Source organism: Mus caroli, unplaced genomic scaffold, assembly GCF_978045245.1.
Source record: "Mus caroli unplaced genomic scaffold, Mus_caroli_1 scaffold_18, whole genome shotgun sequence".
NCBI lineage: Eukaryota > Metazoa > Chordata > Mammalia > Rodentia > Muridae > Mus > Mus caroli.
In genome coordinates, this window is record NW_028227273.1 from 21,005,720 (window position 1) to 21,030,614 (window position 24,895).

The following is a 24,895-nucleotide window of genomic DNA, read 5'->3' on the forward strand; positions in this document are numbered from 1 at the left end:
CCCTCTTCCTGGTATGGCAAGCGGGAGGAGGATGAAGCAGGTTTCACAAGGGCAGGTGCCCAGAATTCACAGTCTTCTCATGCCAAGACGCAGGCTTCCTTAATCTATGGCTGCACTTTCCTCTGTGCACTTTGACTAGGAGGACAGAGTAGGATCTGCGGTGTGGCTGTCTGGTCCTTCCTGGATTGTGCAAACCTGTGACTCTTGCCAAGAGCTGTCCATGCCTGGAGCTGCTTCTTTCTCATTGGCTAACTTTGTTTCATTTTGCTGGGAGGCGTATCTTTCAAGTTGCAGGCAGTGATATCTACAAGCACCTCGCAGCAGCTCGGGGACTCCGGCCGTCACGATGACGAGGACGACGGTAGATGAGTTGGTCTTCTTTGTGAATGGCAAAAAGGTAAGTAGCAGTTGACCTTTGGTTTAGAGATTCTGCTGTCTGAAAAGGGACCTGTGTCATTTCTCTTGTGTGGACACTTTGATGTGTTCTGGTCTCATCTTACCCCTTAAAAGATATTGCTGTAGTTTGGTAACTTTAGAGCAAGATGAACACAGGCAAGACACTCAGAGGGCAAAGGAGGAAGGGGAGGGAAGAGAGAGGGATGTCCACTCTATGCTAGAGGACACACTGGCTCAGAGGTGGGAAAACGAACAGAGTCTAGGTGAGAGGAGGAGGCACCAGCACTTCCCTATTTCTGTGTTTCTAGTGTTTCGATGGCTCTCTTTAATACAAACAGCAGGAGGCGGGCACTTTTATGCTAATGCCGGGACATAAGACACAAAAAGCCACTGGTTCTGATATATGATCCTGTACATAGATTTAACATCTAGAGCTGATTTACTGTGCAGGGACATATACTGACACCTTGTGGCAAGCCATTATTGTCATTATTTCCATAAAGGACTCCCCCATCACCATCTCTCAGTTCTATATGTAAATATTGCAAACCCCTTAAACATCACTTGTGAATGTAGGTAAAGTGGTATGGGGTCCACAAAAATCCCTGATAGCCCGAGAATCTTTGCAACGTCAACTCAGTGCAGGGAGAGAAGGAGCAAGCTAAGTGTATTGTTTCTGGCGCTGTTGGCCTCCCTTCAAGGTACTCACAGCACTGCAGCTCCCCACTTGAGGTCGCAGGAGAAGAACCCTCATTTCCCGCACTGTAACTGGCCACATGGACTTCACAAACCATGAGTGGGCCAAAGGCTTCCCCCCAAAACAATTTTACTTGTTTTTTTATTTTGACACTTTTGTGTTGATTGAAGAGACTGAGTAATTTCTGAAGAAATTTGCAAGAATGAACATGTGATTTCAAGAATTCCCAAGGACTTAGACTGCCAGCATCTGCTTGGCTAACTAGCACACAAACTTTAGGTGTCATTTCAACACCAGTACTGTAAAGCCTGTGGATTCAGTGGGAGTGGCCCCATCCCTGGATCCCTGAATATCTCTGATATATTGTTTTTTTTTTTTTTTTTTTTTTTGAGTTGGGCAAGCTTGGACCAAGACAAGGGCTAGGGTGAAATGTAAGCTGATGGTAGTAAGGCTTTTGAACTCAATCTTTTAAATGTCTTTTGTACCCAGTGGTTACATCACAGAGGTGAAGAGACAGCTGTTAATTTGGCTTCCTGGAAATACTGTGCACACACAGACATCATCATCTTTGGGGCGCTCATAAATGAATTTTTTTTCAGTGAGCTAGTGGCAGGTTCAAAGTGTTCTGAAGGTCATATCTTACTCTAACGTAGGGTGTTGATTTATGCGTGACCCACGGTTCTTCTGAGGGGATAGCTTGCTGTTAACCTCTGTGTCTAGAAAGGAGTGTTTTTGAGGTGAGCTGTATTTCCAGGAAGCCAAGTTAACAACTGTTTCTTCATCTCTGTGATGTAACCACTGGGCACAAAAGACATTTAAAAGATTGAACTGGCTTGGCTGAAATTGCTTCTCCTTGCATTTTACTAGCACTGTAGAGAAGTGATTTTTAGATTTTTACAGTGTAGCATCACACTAGTCGCTTCTATGCCTGGGAGCTTCTGGTCCTGTCAGGTTATCCTGATGAATAGCCAGCCTGTCATTTAAAAAGGTGTGAGCTCTCCAGAAGGATGGAGAGAGTAAGGGCAATTGGTGAGTAGTAAGAAGCCAGAGCTAGCAGGCAATCTGGGTGAGCACAGGCATTGAGTAACTTCAGATTCATTTCCTTCTTCAAGATGTTCTAGGCATTGGGCCAGAGAGGTTGTGCAAAGAAATTACCAAAGAAGCGGTAGAAAGATGGCAGCTGGTTCTCCTCAGGGCACCTCTTCCTTTCCTTGTTTTCTACACTGCATGGTTCTGTCTGCACCAGTGGGCTTAGAGAGGGCTCAGGTATGAGACACCAAGTGCCTGTGGGATCTTCTGGGAGTGGCCTGGACCTTGGTGACCTGTCCTCTTCTGGAGTCAGTACTAAAGGGAAAGAGTTGCTCAATATCTCACCAGCATTGTTGGTGATGTCCTCTTAAGGGGCCAGGATTCCAGTTTTACTGAGAGGGATGCAAGAGAAATCCATACAGGAAGAGGACATAGCTGGAGGCATGCAGCTTTATTCTTTCACTGGATAATTATAATTTTAATGTTATAGATTTAATGTATATAGTATGTTATCACCTTTAGGACCTTCTTCCTTTTTTCTATCCTTCATCCTTCTTCCCTTCCTTCCTTCCTTCCTTTTTATTATTTATTTATTTGAGACAGGGTCTTACTATGTAGACCAGGCTGGCCTCGAACTCACAGAGACTGGCCTGCCTCTGAGCCTTGAGTGCTGTGATTAACAGCATGCACAACTAAAACACAACACAATACCCAGCAATCATTTTATTTTTAAAGTTCAAATTTTCAGAGCAATCTACTCACTCATTTTTCTTTGAATTCTATGTATTTATTCTCTCTCTCTCTCTCTCTCTCTCTCTCTCTCTCTCTCTCTCTCTCTCTCTCTCTCTCTCTCTGAGAGAGAGGGGGAGGGAGAGAGAGAGTGAGAGAAGATATTAATTGAACTCAGCTTAGGTTATCAAGCTTGGTGGCAGGCACCTTTATCCACTGAGCCATGTTGCTGGCCCATCAAGGCTGGCCCATGTTACTTGCCCTGCAGTGTAAGTTCCTTTTGTATCCCAGGCACCACAATACCTGGCAGAATCAATTAAAGGGAGGAAGGAAGGAAGGATTTGTTTCGGCTCATGGTTTCACTGGAGTTAGTCCACAAATAGGCCTCATAACTTGAGCAGATGATCAAGGTAAATAGAGGGAAGGGGCCATTATCCACAATATGACAGAAGAGGAGACGGAGAGAAGGAAGTGCCAGAGTTTGGGTATAGCCCCCAAAGCCTTCCCACAACCCCATGACCTACTTTCACCAGGTACCTCAGCTCCTAAAGGTTTTACAACCACCCTGTCAGCTAGGTAGCAAGTGCTCCAAATATGGCCTTGGAGGGAATATTTCAGATTCACCTGGGATGCCTGCCAAGTGTTTTCCCTCTGGGCTTTCTGTGGAGACTATTCCGTGGGGCACACCGTGGGAAGCTCGTGAGACACATCTCCAACGTAGCATGGCTGTTCTGTGTAGATATTCAAGAGAAGGTGGTGAGGTAGAAAGCTTTGGGTAGGGCAGCATATGAAGTCTCCCAAGAAGTCAATATGTCTGAGAGAGAGAGAGAGAGAGAGAGAGAGAGAGAGAGAGAGAGAGAGAGAGAGAGAGAGAGAGAGAGAGAGAGAGAGAGAGAGAGAGAGATATGCTCACAGGACTAGGAGATATGAGATGGATTTTAACTTCCATCAGACAGACTTGCCGGGGAAGTAGGAGGCAGGACAGCTAAAAGTGAAGACATGTTTAAAGGGGTCTTCAGAGACACTGAGGAACTTACCTTGAATTTGTAGGTGGTCCTAGCAGGCAGTGTGTGTGTGTGTGTGTGTGTGTCTAGTGTGATGTACTATAAAGGAGAAGGAGAAACAAGGGGAGAAATGGCACACTTAGGTCACTGATGCCAACCAGGAGGGTGATAAATGTCATTTTGGGTCATTTTTATTTGCCTGTGTGACTTCTAGAAAAGAAGCTTTGCCTTAATAACCAGGATATCGAGCAAGCTGGAATCCTGGGGTGTTATCATAAAAGAAAACTAATTAAAGAAAACATTAATTTTAAACTTAAATTAAAAATTATATGAGTATGTTGTATGATTGTATATGTTGTATGTTGATCATATTACTCATATACTCCACTTCTTCCCCTTCCCCTCCTGTTTATTCTCTTTCTTCCTACCTAGTTTCACTTGTACCACCATGTCATATACATACATGTCTATATACAGATGGATCCCAAATGAGAGAAAAAATGTAATATTTGTCTAAGGATTATACTTTGTATCTTGCACTTTCCTTTAAACATTATTGAAGGGGAAGTTCTACAAGTTTCAGGAATGTATTATTTGGAGTCAATACAAAAATACTAATATTGGGGCAAGGGAGGTGCTGCAGTAGCTAAGAACACTAGCTCTGCAGGCATAAGAAACTGAGTCTGAAATCCCCAGCTTCCATACAAAAAGCCAGGAAAGGCTGCACATGTCAACATTGGTGGTTGGAGAGAGGCAGGTCCCAAGAGCTCATGGACCAGTCAGTCTAACCTAGACAGTGAGCTTCTGGTTCAGTGAGAAACCTTGCCTAAGGATAGTAAGACTGAGCGAGCTAGAGGAAGACAACTGATGTCCCATTATGTTATCTATCTATCTATCTATCTATCTATCTATCTATCTATCTATCTATCTATTGCTGTGTATATGCATGTATGTATCCATGTGTGTGTATGTATGTATGTACCCACACACTCACATACATGAACTATATACATATATACCACCACACTACACAACACACACATGCACCATTTTGTTTTCTAGCAAAGTTTCCCCAAACAGTCTGAACCTAGAATGATTCATGAGACAGCAAGAAGGAGCTCTCTTAACTGGCTCTATTTTAAGGTGCCATTTCAACTGTGTAGGGCTAATTCTTTTGATGGCTTCAAGGATTCTTCAGGAACTATGGCAGGGAGTGCTTGCTGATGTATCCCATGACATGTGTGATGTGCATTTCTTATGCCCTCTGCTTTATCTCAGCCCCCAACATGAAGGGTCCATTGTACAAAGAATACTTCTATTATCAGCTCTGTCACTTCCTCTAAGTAACCTTCCTGACACTGACTTAAATACACTCAAGCCAACCCTATCTACATCATGTATGGTCTGTAGTCTGTCCACTGCTAACAAAATTCTTGAACTGATTAAACTCTGGGAATGTGAGCCAATATTTCCACTTTTAATTTAGGCTTAAGTAGGAGTTTAAACACATGATTTCTAGTTAGCAACATTATGCTGGGTCTACCTTTAGTTATGGTACGGCAGACCACTATATGTCCTATACTGTCCAGAACCTTCAGGATTGCGTGTCCTGAAAGGTGATCTATCAAGAGGGAGAACCAGGGTGAAGAAATAGGGAAAACAAGAAATAAAGAAGCAAAAGCAATAGGTGGGACCAAGAGGTCTCTCACAGGTTGGTGACTCATGCCAAGCAGAATTCTTTTTTTTTTTTTTTTTTTTTTTTTTTTGGTTTTTCGAGACAGGGTTTCTCTGTATAGCCCTGGCTGTCCTGGAACTCACTTTGTAGACCAGGCTGGCCTCGAACTCAGAAATCTGCCTGCCTCTGCCTCCCGAGTGCTGGGATTAAAGGCGTGCGCCACCACGCCCGGCCCAAGCAGAATTCTTAAGAAGTACAGTGTCATATGTTCTATTTGTAGAAGGGAAAAATCGTCAGAGTCAGCAGAGCTAAGTCAGACAATCTTGGCAAAGAGAACCTAGGGTCATGCAGACACAGCTGCCTTAGGCCTGATAACCACAGCTCAGGGGCGGGGGGAAGAGCCTGGTCCCCAGGGGGAAGAGCCTGGACCCCAGAAGCTGCCACCTTGACTCTTCTGAGGATATACAGGCTCTAGCCCTAGACTGGCCTTGCCAAGTCCACTCCTGGACAAGGACATAGAATTAAAGTTCCTGCTGTTCTTTCATCGGGGCCTCTGAGAAAGTCTTGGGTTGGTTTGGCCCCTGGCACGACTGTGAAGGAGGAGTGGCAGATTTATATATGGTACAAAGGGTATCCCTTCTTTTAGTTTGAGGTGTGAGGCAGATGTTTCTTTTCCTTTCACTTGAAGAAACTCTAGGACCAATATATAGCACAGTTCTCTTAAAAGATCTCTTATTCCAAATTCTTTGCCTTTAAATATGGGGAGTAGTGAAATGGCCCCTCCTGGATCTTCTTGGAAGGTTTACATCTGGAGAGAGCATCTCACATTGGCCTTTTCTACCTTACTGAACACATGGATGGGTTTTTGTGTTGAGATTGCTCTTCCGTGCTAGTGTGCTCATGTTGCTACTGTGTAGCTTATTGCATACCACACTTTGCTATGAGCATGGACTACGTATGCAACTGTCTCTCATCACACACAGAATCTGAGCAGACATACACATGGATGCAAAGTTAGAGTCTGCATGCTGACACCTCCAACTCTGGAGTGGGTGGCTGGGAAGAGGCAGGAGAAATGAGGCAATATGTTTGACTTAGAAGATGCTCTTAGCAGCATAGACCCCAAGCTTCTGTGGTGTGTCCAGGTGGAATTCTAGGACCCGAGGGCATGATTGTGTTTTACAGCTCATGTGTTCATTTTTTATGGGATTGAGAAAGAGAAATGCCTTGATTGTCATGGTCTACCTATTCTGTGCCCATTAACTCTACAGATTTTGGGTTGAGAGACAAAAGGGAGAAAACCAACTGCAAAAGAGTGGAAAGGTGATTCTTTGATGTATTTTCTTGGTAGGTGGTGGAGAAAAATGCAGACCCTGAAACAACACTTCTGGTCTACCTTAGAAGAAAGTGTATCCTGACTCTTCAATGGAAATGAGGGTGAGGGGACCATAGGGCTAGTCTCTGACGCTTAAGTAATTTCCAAGTGACCTCGAAGAAGTCTGCACAGCTGTGGCACTCAATATAACTGAGAGTCCTTGGGTGATCCTAGGCTCCCTAGATAATAAACTCTCAGTCCTCAAATGAGAGGCTGTTCATGGTTTTCTTTCAGACTTCTTCAGTAAAGAGTCTAGTAATTCCAGCATTTTCTGTGCCCATGAAAGCCCTCCTTGGCAGCCCCCACGAACTTCATGGTAGTGAGCTCTTCTTTAGTTGACATTTGTTGAACACATACAGGATTACCCAGGATCCTCTCTGGTTCAATATAGGTCCAGAGAGACCATAAGAAGGATTCCTATTACTTTTTCTTGCACTGTTGGGCATTGAACCTTGGGCCTTTCGTATAGTAGGTAAACTCCATATGGTTACTGAGCATTCCCAGACAAGTGTTGTACACTGAGAAAGGATGATTGCAGTGGGTACTGTGTAAGGCATTGACTGCTTAGTGGCAGGCTTTAGAGATATCAAGGGCAGGAGACACCTTAGAGAGGTGGTTCTCAACCTGGGTGTCACAACCCCTTTGGAGGGATGCCAAATGGCCCTTTCACAGGGGTTGTTTATCAGATATGCTGAATATCAGATAATTACATTATTATTCATAACAGTTTCAAAATTATAGTTATAAAGTAGCAAAAAAATAAAATAAAATAAATAAATAATGGAGGCCACCACAACATGAGGTCACAGCATTAGGAAGGCTGAGAACCACTGCTGTAAATATTCTGCTCTTCATCCATTGTGGGGAAGGCTTCTAAAAGATCCCACGCCTTTTGTTCTTTCATGTTATTAAAGTATTCTGGGACCCTGGATCAAAACCAACAGAAAATATAGGTGCTGACATTTAATGGACACTTGTCATGTACAGGCAAAGTTCAAAGTAGTTTGTATAGCTGATGTCATGTAATCTTCACAGAAATTCTGTGGAAGTATAACATCATCTCCCTTGGAGAGGAAGTGAGGCCAGCACTGATTAAGTGATCTGCTTTTCACTAAGTATATTATGAGCAAGTTCTGATAGACCCTGGATGGAAGCTGCAGCCATGCACTTCTCATCCAGGCTGGCAAGTCTCCAGGGCCTTGTGCTCCTCTCAACATCTGTTTATGGTGTCCTTGTCTCTGCCTCAGAGGTGTGAGTGACCCACTTGCTCAGTACTCACAGAAGTGAGCCCAGATTCACAACCTTAACTTTGGTGCACACACCTCTCAGACAGCATAGAGGATGACTTGGTATGGGCATATCTGAAGGCTCAGAAGAGGACCCTGGTGAATCTTTTGTGAGTAGGAAAGAGGACTCTGTTATCAGCCCAACCCCACTAGGAAGTTGTTGATATGAATTCCAGTGTTCTGAGAACAAAGTTCATTTTAGTTCTCTACTAGTTTCAGTTTTTATTTCTGACGCCTAAGAGCCGCAAGAACTCCTTATCTCACTGGACAGGCTTAGTAAATCAAAGCTCAGATGAAATTTAAAACTGAAAGCTGCCACAGAAAGTATAAAGTCCTCCTCCTTATTGCAGTCTGGGCTGGTAGTTAATTTGTGAGAGCAGGAGAAATATTCCTAGCCTGGGGTTTCTAGAAAGACGTCAAGGCTAGAAGATAAAGACTAGATCGTACCATACCATCTCTGTCCATACACTTTCTAGATGTATCAGCTGCAAAGAACTATATATTCCTCGGTTAAAGAGAACAAAGAAGAGAACAAAAAATCCTGAGGTCTTGGGAAGCCTCTTTGGCAGAGGAGGAGATGGGTTGCACACAGCTCTGGAGTCAGGAGACTCTTAGTCAGAGGACTATAACACACACAATGACATTCTGCAGCTCGTGTTACAGTTTAGACCTCAGCTTGTTTGTGCTTTGCATTCAAATCTGCAGAGCAATAGTAGCTCTTGCCTAAGCAAATTGCTGTGGAAATCAAGAGCTTTAAATATAAGTGTAATATCGTTCTTCTTGTTAATTTTATCTTGAAAATAGAGGACGAGGCTATCTGCTTGTAATTCTCTGTGTCTCCCATCCTGAGAAGAGAAATGGGGGGGCTTAGGGACTGGTAGAAACCCAACAAAGAGGCCTTTATGGCTCAAGAAAGGTGGCCACGTGACTGCTGTGGGTTTGGACTAGCCTACCAGTTAACAAGGTAATAGATTATCTTTCCACAGTATGCATAAGAGCTGGGTCCATTATTGGTTCCCAATCTTTTGTTTTACATTTATATATACTATGTGAGATATTCAAAAGCCTGGTTCAGCTTTAATTTTGGTTTCAGGAACGTTATCAGGCTGTAGTTTTCAGGGTGAAAAAATCCAAGCCTTGGTAAGTCCTCAGAATGGCTGAGGAGTGTCACTGCTCACCTCAACACCCCAAATGCTGTCTTTGAGATGCGAGGTCCTCTTGCTCAGACACTGGGAGACCCTGAGCCTGGAGCTTGTATCCTGGATGGTGTTCTGTGGGTACTGACTCATCTGCAGTGGAGCTGATCTGTTCTTACATCTGTATGGTGCAGTTCAGCCTCATGGATTGAGGAGGCCATAGGTCCGCTGCTTCCTGGGTCAAGGGCTTCATTTGTGTTTAAGCTGAGCCTGTGAGGCTCTGTCCAGCTGTTTGTAGAGTTCTTTCTCTGGATCTGTGTCCTTAACAAGAGGCTGCTCAGTGGGGCTGTGTGGGACCAAGCTTGGCTGTGGAGAAGGTGGCTGTGGGGCATGCACCGTGATGATCTCCAAGTATGACCGCCTTCAGAACAAGATCATGTATCCTTTGCCTGCTGCCTGGTGCTCCACGGGAGGGTAGGATGTGGGATCATCTTGTGAGTGAGTGTGTGAGCATGTGTGTTTCCGAGGAGACTCCAATCATGAACAAAGATCATAGAATGATGTCTTATAGGGTATCTTTCCTGGCTGATGAATGGCTACAGTTGAGGCTAACATGGCATCCCATAAAATCCATCCCCAATACTCCACAGTATGTCCCTGAGTTCCTCCCCAGTTTCCTTTGCCATCAATGATTCAATACTCCTCAAACTTAACATTATGAACTCATGGCCCAGCTCTACTTATTTCTTGATCTTTTTACACAATGTTTCCTGTCCTGTATGTCCTCTCACCAGGAATTTTCTACCTGGAAATACTGGGCCCCAACAGCATCTCCTCTAAGAAGTGCTGCTTGGTCCCCAAGGTTGAGTTAGGCCCTCCTTGTCTATGCAGACATCTTAATGCCCTCTGCACAGCACTCCTGAATCATTGACTGTCAGATTTTTACATCACATCTCTACACCCACTTCTATCTCTTGCATTGACTACAAGCTTTTCCAGGGTAGGGATTTCATGTTATTTAGCCTTACTTCCTCAGCCCCTAGCACAGAGCTGGCATATTTTTAAGAAACTGATGTTGTTTATTTTCATGAAAGATTGATAACTAAGGGAGAGATACAGGGAAGGGGCTAGAGTTTCATCTCTACCTTTACCCCAGGGAAATGGAGGAATAGAAGGGATGAAAGCAAAAATTATGCTCTAATGCTGAGGACCAGGGAAGGGCCCTGCAGAGAGAGGAGCATGCTTCAAGGTTATAGCCTGCTGGAAAGTTCCTTTCAATGCCCTTTAGAGTTGGGATAAGAGGTTGCTTAGAGTACTCCATTTTCCTTTGCTCCAGTTTGAGGCTGTGTGATTGTAGCTTGCCCACTGAGACTCTAAGGAGGCTCAGTCTCAGTTGGAATAGAGCCCCCTTTTTTCCTGGCTCAGAGTTTTATATGGAGAGGTGAAGATAACAATAGCAGACACAAACATAGAACAGAGCAGAGAGACATTCAGAAAGCCTCCAAGTCCTATGAGGCAGTCCCTGTGCTGCTCTGATGACCTCAATGGCAATGAAATGACCTTAATCTGTGGTTCTAGTCATTTTTCTGTCAATGCCTGCTTGACCCCCATCTGCTCCTTGCATCATGTTGCTGTGACAACCGTGGAAGGCATAGGAAACACCAAGAAGCTGCATCCTGTCCAGGTGAGTGGAGTGGTAAACATGAGGCCAGCACGTTTTACAGGGGAACTTGCACCAAGGCTGCACCTTTGTTGGGAGAAACTTCACAGCCCAAGGAAAGGAAGTTGTTCCAGGGCCCCCTGTGAATATTTTCTAGATGAACAAGGTAGAGAGAGCAGGTACTCATACCCAAAGCTCCCCCATCGATAGGGACAGGATGATCTAATACTGCATGATGTCCCCCCCCCCGCCTCCCTCCCCGGAACAGCAGCAGCAACAACATCTCAGCTGAATCTAATATCCAGGGGCATCCTTACCTCAGACCTGGGAAAGCAGGGAAGGACATCTTGTTCTTGAGTATGCTTTGACAAATGACAGTCTTCCAATTCCAGATTTCCATGACTCCTATAATTCCAGTTGTACCACACATCCCCCACTCTTCGAACAATATCAATGTTGAATTACTTTCTTTACACATTGCTAGTGCAAAATGCCTGTCAGAAGCAACTGGAGATAAGTAGTCAGGGCCAGCTACCATTGCACCAGCCTCAAAACGGGAACAAAGGAAAACGGGCTACTTTAATATTTACAGTAATAAGAACTTATTTTAACTCACAGTTTGAGGGTACTCATTACCATGGTAGGGATGTCATGGTGATCAGAGCTTGAGGCTGCTGGGCACATTGCATCCACAGTTAGGAAGCAGAGAGCAGTGGAATGCTCATATCTGGCTAGCTGTTTTTCTTTTATTCAGTCCTGGATTCAGCCATTTCACCCACCTTGACTAATCTAGATAAGCACTCATGGCTTTGGCCAGAGGCAAACTTAATCTAGATAATTCCTTGAGGGACATACCCAGAGGCTTGTTTCCTATATTATATATCCTATAAAGTTATCGATCAATATTAAATGCCACGAATATGGACTGTCAGACCTTTACTCTCTTGAAAATGAAGATAAGATAATAGCTAGGGGCTGTATGACTCAGTTGACAAGATTGCTTTCCTAGCACGCATGGAGCTCTGAATTAGATCCCAAGCACCATAGAAACGGGATACACTGCCCACTTGAAATCCTAGCCCTTGGAAGGATGCAGGAGAATCAGAAGTTCAAAGTTATACACAACCTCAGCAACTTCAAGGGCCAACCAAACGCACCTATAAATACCTCACTGGGGGTTTTCTCCCTTGTGGAACTAGACCTTGGCATTGGATTGAAGTCAGGAACCATGAGGGGGACTATATTGCAAATCTGGGGGTTTGGAGGGAGAAGTTGGATGCTCTTAGGCCAAACTGAAACAGGTGGAGGCAGAGAACAGCCCTACCCTGGGATAACTGAGGCACGAGTTCTTTGAAAAATTGCAATCAGAGACGGTTCCAGAGTTAAACCCAGGTCTGAGTCCTCTCTTGACCATTCGAAGAGACACGTCTTTCAGGGGGTGACACTTCCTTTGTCTCCAGGCACTAGGGCTCCCGGATGATCAAACAGGTTCTGTTCCACAGGAGGAGCATATGATCCAGTCTGTGGTGTCAGAGCAGGGCGAGAGTGCTATTGCTTCATCTCTGTTTCTTAGGCAGGAAAAGGGTACACCTCTAAACCTGCCCAACCTGTGAGAAGTGTGAGCTTAATTTGAGCCTGTTGTTTTCTCGGTAGCTAAATGAAGGAGTAGTTTGAACACAGGATTTATATCCGCCCTTCCAACAGCATGAACTCTTACTCTCGGTGTTCTTTATCTCCATATAAGCAGCAGGGTTGATTGTATTCTTAGTGCATTTGATTTTCTTGTTTTCTGGCTTTCCCATGTTTTCATCTCTTGAGAATTGGCATCATGTGTTGGTTGACTCGTTGGCTCCCCACAGACTGCCACAGTATCCAGGTTCTGGCCTCAGCCCCTCCCTTCTCCATTCTTACACTCTCACGGCAGGTACGTTGGAACATCCACTACCTGCAAATGGTACAAACTTGCACTTTCAACTTTGACCTCTCCTCAGAAGTTACTCATTTGCAATTGCCTACTTGATACCACAGCATAAATGTCTAATCTCAGCTGTAGGAAAAACCCATTTTGCCCATAACAGCTTCCTTCCTGGGTATTGCTCTATTTGAGCCAACGGCAAAGCAGTCCATTCTTACTTTCCAAGGATCTAGGAGTAATCTTTGATCCCCTCACATACTACACCCTATCCATCCAGAAGTGTGATCCACTCTCTAATCTAAACCATCTATGATAGCTCCCCCATCTGTTTAACTCTCGATACTTTGGTCCATGTCATTATCTCTTTTTAGCTGGCTATACTATATTCCGAAGACCCATTTCTGTGTTTGTTTTTAGAATGCAATTTCCACCCAGCAGCCCAGAGTGATTTATTTTTTTAAAGCCATGAATCACATCACTGCTGGCTAAAATCTCCTAAGGCTGCCCATCACACAGAGAAGGTTCTGTAGCCTGCCCCAGCTTGTGAGGAGCTGCTTTCCCACCCAAAGTGTTTAGTGTCAGCAGGTTCCGCCCATATTCTCTCAGCTGCTCTGGCACGCCAAGCTCGTGCTGTATCAAGCCTTCTTGCTGACAGTTCTCTTTTCTTGATCCTAACTGCGATATTGAAACCAGACTCGAGATCCTTTCTAGAGTGGTTCAGTCACTCTGGATCATGTAATTGTGCAAATCTTCTGCACAGTGCTGGCCACCATATGGAATTTTTCTTATTCCATTTTTATCAAAATTGCACTATTACAGTCCAGGCTTCATGGAATTTCTCCCAATCTCTCCTCTCTGTTTATATAACCTTTCATGCCTACTGCATAATAGGTTCTTGGACCATGTTCACAAAAGGAATACGTAGACTACAGATACAGATGTTATAACATCCTGTCAGTTTTACTCAAGTACCAAGAAAGATTCCCAAGAGACAGAAAAAGGAGAAAGTCATGTAGACGAGGAACAGGAACTGGAAGTAAAACCCACCAGCTTTGGTGGGAGTTTTGTGACATTCTATGCATATAGTAAACTCAGCTTAGCTCCTGGTCCAGTTCTCATGTCCTCCCTGTGCTCCAAGGGTACCTTCACTTAACAATCCAGGAATGCAGTGGTGGGTTTGAATAGGGCACACTCAGTGGTCCTTCAGGAGTGGTGCTTGAATTTCACTGCAGGCTCATGTAGTCAAAAGAACGCAGCACAGTGTTTCTATTTAAGATACTTGAACCGGGGTAAATTCCTAAACTCTTTGTGCTAGAACTAACAGTATTCTCTAAAGGACTTGTCCACTAATGGCTAACATTGATGGATGCCTACAGAATGCCAGGGACAACATCAGGAGTTTAAGGCTGTCCTGGTGGCTGTAAGCCAAGCTGTTCAGGAGACTAGGGTAGAAGGAAATCAAGTTCAAGCCCTGCCTGTACTATACAACGAGACATCATCATAAACAAACAAAGAAATAAACATACAAACAGTAGAAAAAGGTCTACAGATATTCAGTAATAGAGTCTCTGCCTAGTATATTCAGGGCCCTAGCCTTATTCGATAACAAATAAATAGAAAGAAGTAAGGAGGGGATAAAGAAGAGAAAAAAATAAAAAGAGTTTTATATGAATGACTTTTTAAAAAATCCGTAGGTGTAATTAGTGGGATGGTACCTGTCATGAAGATGAGGAATCTGTGCCACCTCAGATGGGCTTGGTGGCCTGATGGAGACCCTCACAGCTTTAAGCAAATATGAAGGAGCTGGGGAGGTGGGGTTCCTGACAACATGAGCATGTGTTATCTGTTTTTTCTTTTTTTAGGAGAGAATTGCCAAAAGCCATGGTTCCCAGTGTGGGTTCTGTACCCCTGGTATTGTCATGAGTATGTACACACTGCTCCGAAACCAGCCTGAGCCTACTGTCGAGGAGATCGAGAATGCCTTCCAAGGTGCGGACCTTTAGGCGCAGCCCAGGGAGTGGGATGGCACATGGGTCCTGAACAAGTCAAGACAATGACAGACAAGAATGGGCTGGGAATGCCAGGTGTTGCTCTTCTGAAAGCTCTGGCTATAAAACATGGTAGCCAAGATCTGCTGGGAAGTTCACCTTCTTCTGGTTGACCAGGTTGGTCCCTGCTTCCTGGGATGTCTAGATCCTACCCTTCATGGGGGCAACCTTGTCCCAAGACAGCCACTGACATTTGAGAAGCTGTCTAGAGCAGTGCTTGTCAACCTTCCTAATGCTGCGACCCTTGAGTACAGTTCCTTGTGCTGTGGTGACCCTCTACTATTTACTATATATATATATACTTTCATTACTATTTCATAACTGTAAAGTTGCTACTGTTGTGAATCATGATGTAAATGATTTTGGAGACAGACTATTGCCAAAGAGGTTGTGACCCACAGGTTGAGAGCTGTTGGCCTAGGATTCCTTCACTTGACTTCCATCAGAACAAGTTTGACCAGGGTGATTGCTGCTCAGGAGGAAGAGAGACTAGATGCTGAGTCGAGTCATAGCAGATGCTCACTTCCTGATTCATCTCCTGTGACTGGATTATAGCTCTCTATCTAGGGAATTAAATCCAGAAAGCTTCCCACCCATTCAATATCTTAGCCGATTTTTGAGCCCTATGTTTTGTACTATCTGAAGTGTGAAGGACACAGGATAAAAGATGGGAGTCCCTTCCTCCAGAGACTCCCACTCTGAAGAGGGAGCATGACTGGTAATATAGTTTGAGAAGCTCAGTGAGAAGGTGATCAGACACTCTGGAAGGGTCAGGGTGGGCTTGTTCTAGGAATTGTGGGAAGGCATCAGGATGGGTGTTTTAGAGACAGAAATGTAAGCAGGAACAGGGCCTCATAGGCAGCAGACAGAGAAGGTCGAAGGTCAAGCACATGCAGCAAAGCCATAAGTCCCCATCCCCTGGAAGGGACATTAACTTTACAGCTTTCCCCTTGGCCTGCAGGAAACCTCTGCCGCTGTACAGGCTATAGACCCATCCTCCAGGGATTCCGGACCTTTGCCAAGGTAAGTGGGGCCCTGGAATGGGCACAGCCTGCCCCTAAAGCAGGAAACTGCAAAAAGCACAATTGGGAAGGATGTCAAGGACCTTAGGTATACTGGGAAGAAGAACGAAGCAAGCCAGTGTATGAGCCCTCCTCCTAGGGAATATGTGCTAAGGCAAGCAGATGCTGCCTTCTTATCCCTGGTGTGAAATTCCCTGCTGGGAATTTCCTGCAGCTCAGATTCTTTGGAAGATGTGCACTACCCAAGTGTTACCTTTCTACAATGCCTGAAGACTTGGCCACTTTCCTTGATGATTGGCAGGCTCTGCCTGCACAGGGGCCGAATGTGGCATTTAATAGCATCCCTGCCTGACTCAGCCTCATACCCCTCCTCTTTCCTTCTCTTAGCTGCTGTCACAGTTGGCACTCTGCTGGCCTCGTGAAGCTGATAATTAGATCTCCAGACAGTTTGTGAACCACTTCAGAGTTCATAAACCTCTAGTCTGAAGCCATAGCTCAGTGTGTGTTCACTGGTGGTGTAAACACAGACACATACCAGCTATGTGGTGAGGGTAGATTATTGGCCTCTCTGCTCTTGAATTATCCACCCCAGTTTTAACCTGACTCCTCAGCTGGGTTAAGAGGATTCTAACTTCAATCAAACTTTCTCGTCATGGTTTGATTGTGGGTCTGCAGAGAGTGAGGCAGTGGAGTCCCTCACTAACCTTTAGGGCAGGCACATCAGGAGAAAGTGTTGGGTTTATGTAACTCAGGAAGGCTGGGTGAAGGTGGCGATCCAGCAATCCGATCATGAAGTAGGAGCTATGCAATTAGGTAGAACTGATAGAAATGGTGGATCATGAGTCAAGGATTATAATAGCTACCATGCAGTGTTTATAAAACTTAAGGTCTATACAGTGGGAATCTGTGCTGGGAATTGCAAACAAGGCTTTCCCATGAAGCAACGTGTCTTGACTCATGCCAGATGCACTTGCTGTTGAGTAAGGGAAATTCTTGTAATAGACCAAGGAGACCTGGAGGGAGGAAGTGCAAGTTGGTTCAGGAATGCATTGTGGATGCCAGTCTGAGTTGTCTTAACTTGGTTGTTAAGCACAAAAGAGAAAAGGGTATCCCTGGACTGATAGATACTGCTGTGATTTGACAGTTGGGGCCCAAAAGAGCTAGAAGAATCTTAAAGCTTTTCAGTCTCTCTAAAGAAGATGATGTCTATCAATACTTTGCCAGAAAGCCCTTAAACAAAAAATGTAAGCCCAGGGCCAAAGTACCAAGGATTCAGCAACTTGCTATTTCACGTGTCCTGCGACACAAATGTTGGTGTATTACTCTGAGGAAATAGTGTAGTCGTTAGCAAAATGAAGAGGCTGTGGAATATGCTAAACGTTTGGTAAAGAGAATGAAGGAAGCTTACACACACACACACACACACACACACACACACACACACACACACACACCAGGAATAGATTGCTGAGGGATGTCAGCTGTCCTAGTTGAGAGATTCTACTATATCTGAGTCCAGCAATAAATAAGACTTTGAGAGGAGCAAACACATGATCAGAGTTTGAAAAAAAAAAACTCAAGTACCTCTCACAGAACTTTTAGGGACAATACCTAGTACAACTTAGGCCTTCAACAAGTGACACTTTAAGTGATGGTGTTGACACCTGTCTTCTCTTATCTGACATATGCTCTTCATGAACTGCCCAGGCTTCTCTGAGAAGCAAAGATTGTTCATCTTGTCTCGTGCACACATCTTAGGGTCCTACTTAAAGATATACAATCTAGCCCCGAGAGTGCTTCAAAAGAGACCAATGTCAGCAGCTCTCCTCTCCTCCGGGTCTCCTGGACTCGGTGCATGATCTCATTGTGGAGTACTCTATCCCTTTCAACCCAGTCTTTCCTGAGTTGAGAGGAGAGCTCTAAACAGCCTGAAGGCCTGGCACTGAGCAAGCATGTAGAAGTGCCTTCATGCTCCTTCCCTGAAGCCTCCGGGGCTCTTATTTAGAGACTGTTTACTTTTGTCCCTGGCTGTATCGAGCTTGGATTTCCTATTTTCTCATGTACATCACATGGCTAATGAAGCTTGAGCAGATTCTGGTAGAGCTGGGCACATGGCTGACATAAAGAATGACTGTGTGTGTTTACCAGAGAGGAAGCGGAAGGATAAGCCATTAGAACAGGCGGAAGCAGGATTTCCATTTTCCACTATGGTGTGTGAGGGGTGCAGATGTTTTCAGTCCATGCAAAGCCTGACAACTGGAAGGTAACAGCTCTACTCTGCTTCTTTGTGGGGAGGGAAGTTAGAGGACCAGCTGCTGCTCCTCAGGTAGAAGATAGACAGCGAAGTCCAGACAATCACAGGCACAAGAAGGAATATATGAAAGGGAAGGGAAAATATTATAATTATAGTACAACCTCAAAAAATTATTGAAAAGAACAGAAACATATAGATGTTGCACCAGAGCTTCTCCTTCTCTGATCATATCATATCATATCATATCATATCATATCATATCATATCATATCACATCATATGTCTACCAAACTAGGAAGAAGATAAATTTTCAACTTCAGACTCCTCCAGCCACCATGACTCATCTAAGGAAGGAATATACTCCAGAAAGGTCCTTGTGACATTCATAGTGTAGGGGCAGACTCACATATTGACAGAAGTCCTTTTATTCAGTACAGGCATACTGACAGAGGTCTTTTAATTCAGTACAACATATCTTCTCTCCAGTAAATGTAAACATCACAATACATACACAGAGCAAACACAATTTGAAGAGAATGAACATACAGCAGGATTGGAGTTAATATGACAGAGGTGTTAGAATGATTGAATTCTGACTTTATAAAAATAATATAATTGCTAAAGGTCTTAATGGAAAAAATAGACATGCAGTAATGGATAGGTAATGAAACACTAGCATCAAAGCCACTATAACAAGATGAAGAATGGCCTTGCTGGGCTTATCTGTGGCCTTAGTGTTCAGGAAAGCAGTTCTGAGACTGAGGACATGAAAATGCAGACTCCTAGAGCCAACGAGCAAAGAGAAGAGAGGAGAAGGAGATTATAAACCAGGAGACCAAGAACTATGGAACCACAGGAGTGTAACATGCATGTGAGGGGGAAGCCAGAAGAAGAGGAAAGCAAGGGGCAGGAGTAATATTTTCAACAATATGAATGAGGATTTCCTCAAATGGATTTTGAGTTCAAACCACATAACCAGGAATCTCAGAGGACACCAAGGTGGACCAGTGTCAAAAAGAACAAAATAAAACACCAAGAACTGAACTAAGTGAAACGAAATCAACAGAACCCTGATCCCGACAACATGTATTAAAGTCAAGCTTCAGAAAATAAGAAACAGTCCACCAGAGAATCCAGAACTACAGCTGATCTACACACAGCTAAAGATCATGTTCCCCTTATAAGGAACTGAGGAACGAAGAGGAGAATGGAGCGATATACTGAAATCGCCAAAGGGGGGAAATTCCACCAAGATAAATTCTCTACACACCTGTAATCCCAGTGCTTGGGAAGCAGAGACAGGAGGATTTCCCTAAGCTTAAAGCCAGGCTGAAGTCAGGCTGCATTCAAGGCCACTGAATGGATCAATAAAAGAACCTATGCTTTAAGAAGACACACAGTGTTTTCTTAAAAGCACATGTGGGACTTCATTAAGCAAGACAACTTACCAGGGCTATACCACTAAGATATATATATATATATATATATATATATATATATATATATATATATATATATATATATATATTGCTCAGCAACTGTTAGCTGCCTATAGCTCCTCATGGGAAAATGGGGCTTTGTGAATGTTGATGATCCCTGTCTAGTGCAGGCCACATCCAGGCATTCCTGCTGTGACCTCATGGGTCCAAAAGCCACAGTACAAATACACAGAGGCTCTTAACATGTATGCAAATATGAGTAGAGCACTGGGAAAAGAAATTCCAAGATAAAGTTTAAAAAATGTGTTAGTTGAATACACTTGAAAATTACAGAACTGAAAAGACAGTTTTTTTTTAATTTTTTATTGGATATTTTCTTTATTTACATTTCAAATGTTATCCCCTTTCCTGGTGTCCCCTCCAAAAGACACCATTTCCCTATCCCCTTCTCCTTCCCCCTGCTCACCAACGCACCCACTCCCACTTCCTGGCCCTGGTATTCCTCCACATTGGAGCATAGAGCCTTCATAGGACAAAGAGCCTCTCCTCCCATTGATGTCCGACTAGGCCATCTTCTGCTGCATATGCAGCTGGAGCCATGAGTCTCACCATGTGTGAGGTAACCCAGTCACAAAAGAATACACATGATATGCACTCACTGATAAGTGGATATTAGCCCAGGAGCCAAGGAAGCTTGGAATACCCAAGATACAATTCACAAACCACATGAAACTCAAGAAGAAGGAAGACCATAGTGTGAATACTTCTATCCATCTTAGAATGGGGAAACAAAACACCCATGGATGGAGTTACAGAGACAAAGTGTGGAGCAGAGACTGAAGAAATGACCATCTAGAGACTGCCCCACCTGGGGATCCATCCATTTACAATCACCACACCCAGACACTGTTGTGGATGCCAAGAAGAGCCTGCTGACAGAAGCCTGATAAAGCTGTCTCCTGAGAGGCTCTGCCAGTACCTCACAAATACAGAGGTGGATGCTCACAGCTGTCCATTGGACTGACCATAGGGTCCCCAGTGAAGGAGCTCGAGAAAGGACCTAAGGAGCTGGAGGGGTTTGCAGTCCCACAGGAGGAACAACAATATGAGCTAGCCAGTACCCACAGAGCTCCTAAGGACCAAACCACCAACCAAAGAGCACACATGGTGGGACTCAAGACAGAGGATTTCAATGTTTAATATTTCATCACTATTCTATCAGAAATGGCCATATCTTGCAAATAGAAAACAAAATAGGAAAGACACAGGGGAATTCAACAGAACCATCGATTAGCTGCATGTTACTAGAGTTTCTATATCACCATAGCTAGAAATGAGAGAAAAGACAGTTTCCTTAGGGAACATTCACCAAGATAGATCACATTCTGGACTATAGCACAAATAAAAAATAGTAGCAATTACACAATGTCTGTTGGGGACCTGACTGTGGTTAAACTAGAACCAACAACAGGAAGAGAGCTGGAAAATATAAAAAAGGCTTTCTGTGAGGAGAAGCAACAAACAACACACGGGCAGAGAAGAAATCCCCAAGTAAATTTAAAAATATTTTTGAACTGAGTAAAATTGAAAATATAATAAAATTGAAAATTGCTTAGAGGGAAATTTATATCAGAGAATGTAAATACTGGGAGAAAAAAAAATCTAAAAATCAATAATATAGGGTCACACCTTAGGTAAATAAAAGAGAGCAAATTAAATCTAAAAGAAGCAGAAGAAACCATATTTAGAGCAGAAATTGATGAAATTGAAACCAGGAATTCCATAGAGAAAAATCAACAAAACAAAATCTAGTTCTTAATATATATATATATAAATCAATGAAAGCAATAAGCTTTGAGCCAGGCGAGCTAAGGGACAAATACAGACTACGCATATCAAAATGAAGGAAAGATGGTGACTACGGAAAAATAAACATTAAATGGATAATAATGGAGACTTAGGAAAAACCTCTAGACTATTCCTGCCATGGATGCTTCCTGGAAAGCAGGTCGTGTGTAACCTTTTGCCTTCAGCACCTGGAATTCCAGAAGTGGAAAACCCCAGTCTCAGCCTTCATGACCCTGGCAACATGACGTCAGCTTCTATAGTTTCTCTTAGTCTTTGTTCACTGCTGTTGGTTCTGCCGGTTGTTGGAGCAATGGAAGGTGGAGATGCAACCACTCTAATTATGGACACTTACACATTACAAACAAAAACAAAAACAAAACCAAAAAAACCCAAAACACCAGAGTTGGCTTTTAAGGCTCTTCTGAATCCGACTTCACCTTAACTTAAACTCCTTTGTAAACATTAAGCCTGAATCTGAGGTCTGATCTCTAAGTTCCCAATAAACAGTGAATAGGATGACTCAGTAAAAGCTGTTCCCTAGAAAATGAAAATAATTTTCATTAAATAGAAACAATGTTTTCTTCAGAAGAAATAATGTACTAATAATGTAGCCCTTTCCTTGTCAGGAAAGTGGAATGAGTTACTTTTGAAGGTGTTATTTCACAGTTTCACAGTTTCTCCAACAGAACTGGTCATGTCCAGCCACACCCTCACTGATCTCTCTGCAGGATTTCTCTGTTTCTTATGAACAGTGTTGCAGTCTCCACTGAAAGTAATTGTCCTTGCACTTCTCTGCTTCATTTTGTTCAGTTTAAAACATTTAAAAACCTATCTTGCAATATTTTTCTTTTGATGCCTTATCTTTATCTACATACACATTAAGACACTTTAAGTTTTGTTTTGAGGGGTGGGTTTTTGAGACAGGATCTCTCTGTGTAGCTCTGGTTGTCCAAGTACTCACTATATAGACCAGGCTGTCCTTAAACTCACAGAGATTTGTCTGGCTTTGCCTCTGAGTGCCGAGATTAAAACATGCACCATCACTGACAACTTCCAGATAGAGGGTTTTTATGTCTTCTTAACTGGGCTATTGTACCTATGACCTCATGCTTGGCTTCTGACTTGTAGTGATTCTCCTGCCTCTGCTTCCTAAGCACCAAGGTCACATGTGTGCATTATTGTTCTCCTTTTTTTCTATTTAGCTTTCAAATATGAGTCTTACAGAATTCTAAGTTGGTAGAATTTTCTCTTAGTGTTTTGAGTATTTTGGCCAGTTTTCTTCTTGCTTGCCTCGTAAAACAGAGAGCATGGGAAGGTGTGGACAGAAAAGTCAGCCTCCAGAGACTCTGAGTGACTCCATTACATATCACAATAATTTAGGGCATAAATATACCAATGAATTATCAAAGAAAATGATCCAAGTAGTAATATGTTGCAATACTGGTTGTCGGGACAAAGTTGCTTATATAATGTATGTCCTTCCTCAGAAGGCCAGGTGAAATATATGCAAATTCTTCTCGCTTCCAGAAAGTCTGAGAATGCAACTCATTACTCTTTCTCCAAGAGGAAAGCTGGAAAGAGATATTAAGGGCTCATTTTCCCTGTCCAAGCATAGAGAAGGGCACGATGGGAGAGGGTGTTTACATGTGTAATAGACAGAACAGGTCTGGTATACGGAACACAGATGAGGTGCCAGAGGGCTCTGCATACAAAGCTCCACGGGGTATGAACTAGCAAGGGTTTCTCTTTCTCATGCTTACATGTTCTCAAAGGCCACACCTTCAACCTCCAAGGCCTTCTAAGAGACTTTTCAGATGCAGGTAGAGGGTGGCGGCTCCACTTTGGAGAAAGGCCAGCACGAAAAGCTGTCTCTCCTGATTCACACACAGAAGGGCAGCCTGCCCCCCCAGCTCACTCCATGATGACCCGATACCCTAGAAAACTTAGTCTCCCACATTTGTTTCTTAGCATTTACTTCATGATTTTGGAGTGTCTCCTGCCTTCTTGAGTTGAATCTGTCAGGGAAACACATATTTACCCTACCACATGCTGCCTTAGTTGAGGAAGACAGCAATCTCTTCTCATTTGTGCTTGGTCACAACCCTCCTAAGAGGTCTGAGCAAGCACTTCCCCATAAGTTAGGGGTGACCCATCTTCTTTCTCAGGAACATAGCCACAGTGAGGAGTGGAATATGTAGCTTTCTGTGGGAAGTGCATAGTAAGTAGTAGAGCCCATTTGGGCACACTGTGGCTGCATCTTTGAGATCCGTGCTGATGTAGGGCATCCATGAAAGACCCCAGCTTCAGACTCCCAGCCAAGCTTTATAAATCTCAGCTGGTCTAAAAGTTAGCACCTCTCAAGTCTTGTAAGAAGCGATAAGAATTTTTCTCTTAGCGGCTTCTTAAGGAAGCAACAGTGACGAAGGAAAGCAGGTAGAAACATACATCGTGATAAAGTAGAGCCTAGCTTTTGTGGAGACATTCTCTTGAAAATCAAATTTCTCTGTTGCCCCAAAGACTTCTTTAATCCACTTCAGTGAAGCCAGCACACAGCAGGGACTCTCTGAGTAGAGACAGACCGGATAGGATAGGCAGTGCTTCTCCCATCGATGCAGGCTGGGATTAGCAGATCTGGGCCTCAGTAGACAAAAGTGATGGACTTTTCTTAGGTTCTATGAGACTGGAAATAGCCTTACGTGAATGTGTGTCACCTTCTCAGGATGGTGGGTGCTGTGGAGGAAGTGGAAACAACCCAAACTGCTGCATGAGCCAAACAAAGGACCAGACGGTAATGGGGGTTTCTGCTTCTGCAAGCCTAGTGGGGCAGTCTCAGGCCTGGGACGGGTGATGGGGGTTACTACGCTCTTTCCATGTCCCCAGAAGTGGTGCTGGAGAAAGGATCGGTGAGATGTGGTGATGCTCAGATGATGAAGATGCTCATCACCTCTGGCTTCTCTGGCAGAGAAGCCTCGTTTCTTCTCCCAGGACCAGACAGCCTGGGAAAGAGCTCTCCCAAAGGAAGAGTTGGGCCAGTCAGCCCTGGCATCTGATTCTTATTGCTTCCTTTCCTTACAGATTGCTCCCTCATCTTCTTTATTCAACCCGGAGGATTTCAAACCTTTAGATCCAACCCAAGAGCCCATCTTTCCCCCAGAGTTGCTGGTAGGTAATAGTGAGGAGAAGTCTAGTCAAATATCTGTTCCATGAGCCACTGAGTTCTATTTTTGTATTTATAGCTGCTGAGAACTTTGTACGTTTTCATCTTAGACTTTGGTCTTACATTTAAATTTAGTTCTTCTTTTTTCCTGCCATTCCTAAGAGGTAAAGCCCTTTTATCCCATGGTCCCTTGCTCCTCCTTAGCAGTGTCATGCATACATTTAC

The 24,895-nt window shown here is 43.7% G+C and overlaps 1 protein-coding gene across 1 annotated transcript in view; it reads left to right on the plus strand.

The window, feature by feature from the left end:
* Positions 1 to 271: 271 nt before the first annotated feature.
* Positions 272 to 24,895, plus strand: part of Xdh (xanthine dehydrogenase) — a 63,965-nt gene continuing 39,341 nt past the window's right edge. The window contains exons 1-8 of the mRNA XM_021185682.3: positions 272 to 397; positions 6,882 to 6,939; positions 9,669 to 9,765; positions 10,906 to 11,011; positions 14,765 to 14,891; positions 15,912 to 15,973; positions 24,233 to 24,301; positions 24,589 to 24,675. Coding sequence (XP_021041341.1) covers positions 347 to 397; positions 6,882 to 6,939; positions 9,669 to 9,765; positions 10,906 to 11,011; positions 14,765 to 14,891; positions 15,912 to 15,973; positions 24,233 to 24,301; positions 24,589 to 24,675 — 657 coding nt within the window. The 5' untranslated portion in view covers positions 272 to 346. The remainder of the gene's footprint in view (positions 398 to 6,881; positions 6,940 to 9,668; positions 9,766 to 10,905; positions 11,012 to 14,764; positions 14,892 to 15,911; positions 15,974 to 24,232; positions 24,302 to 24,588; positions 24,676 to 24,895) is intronic.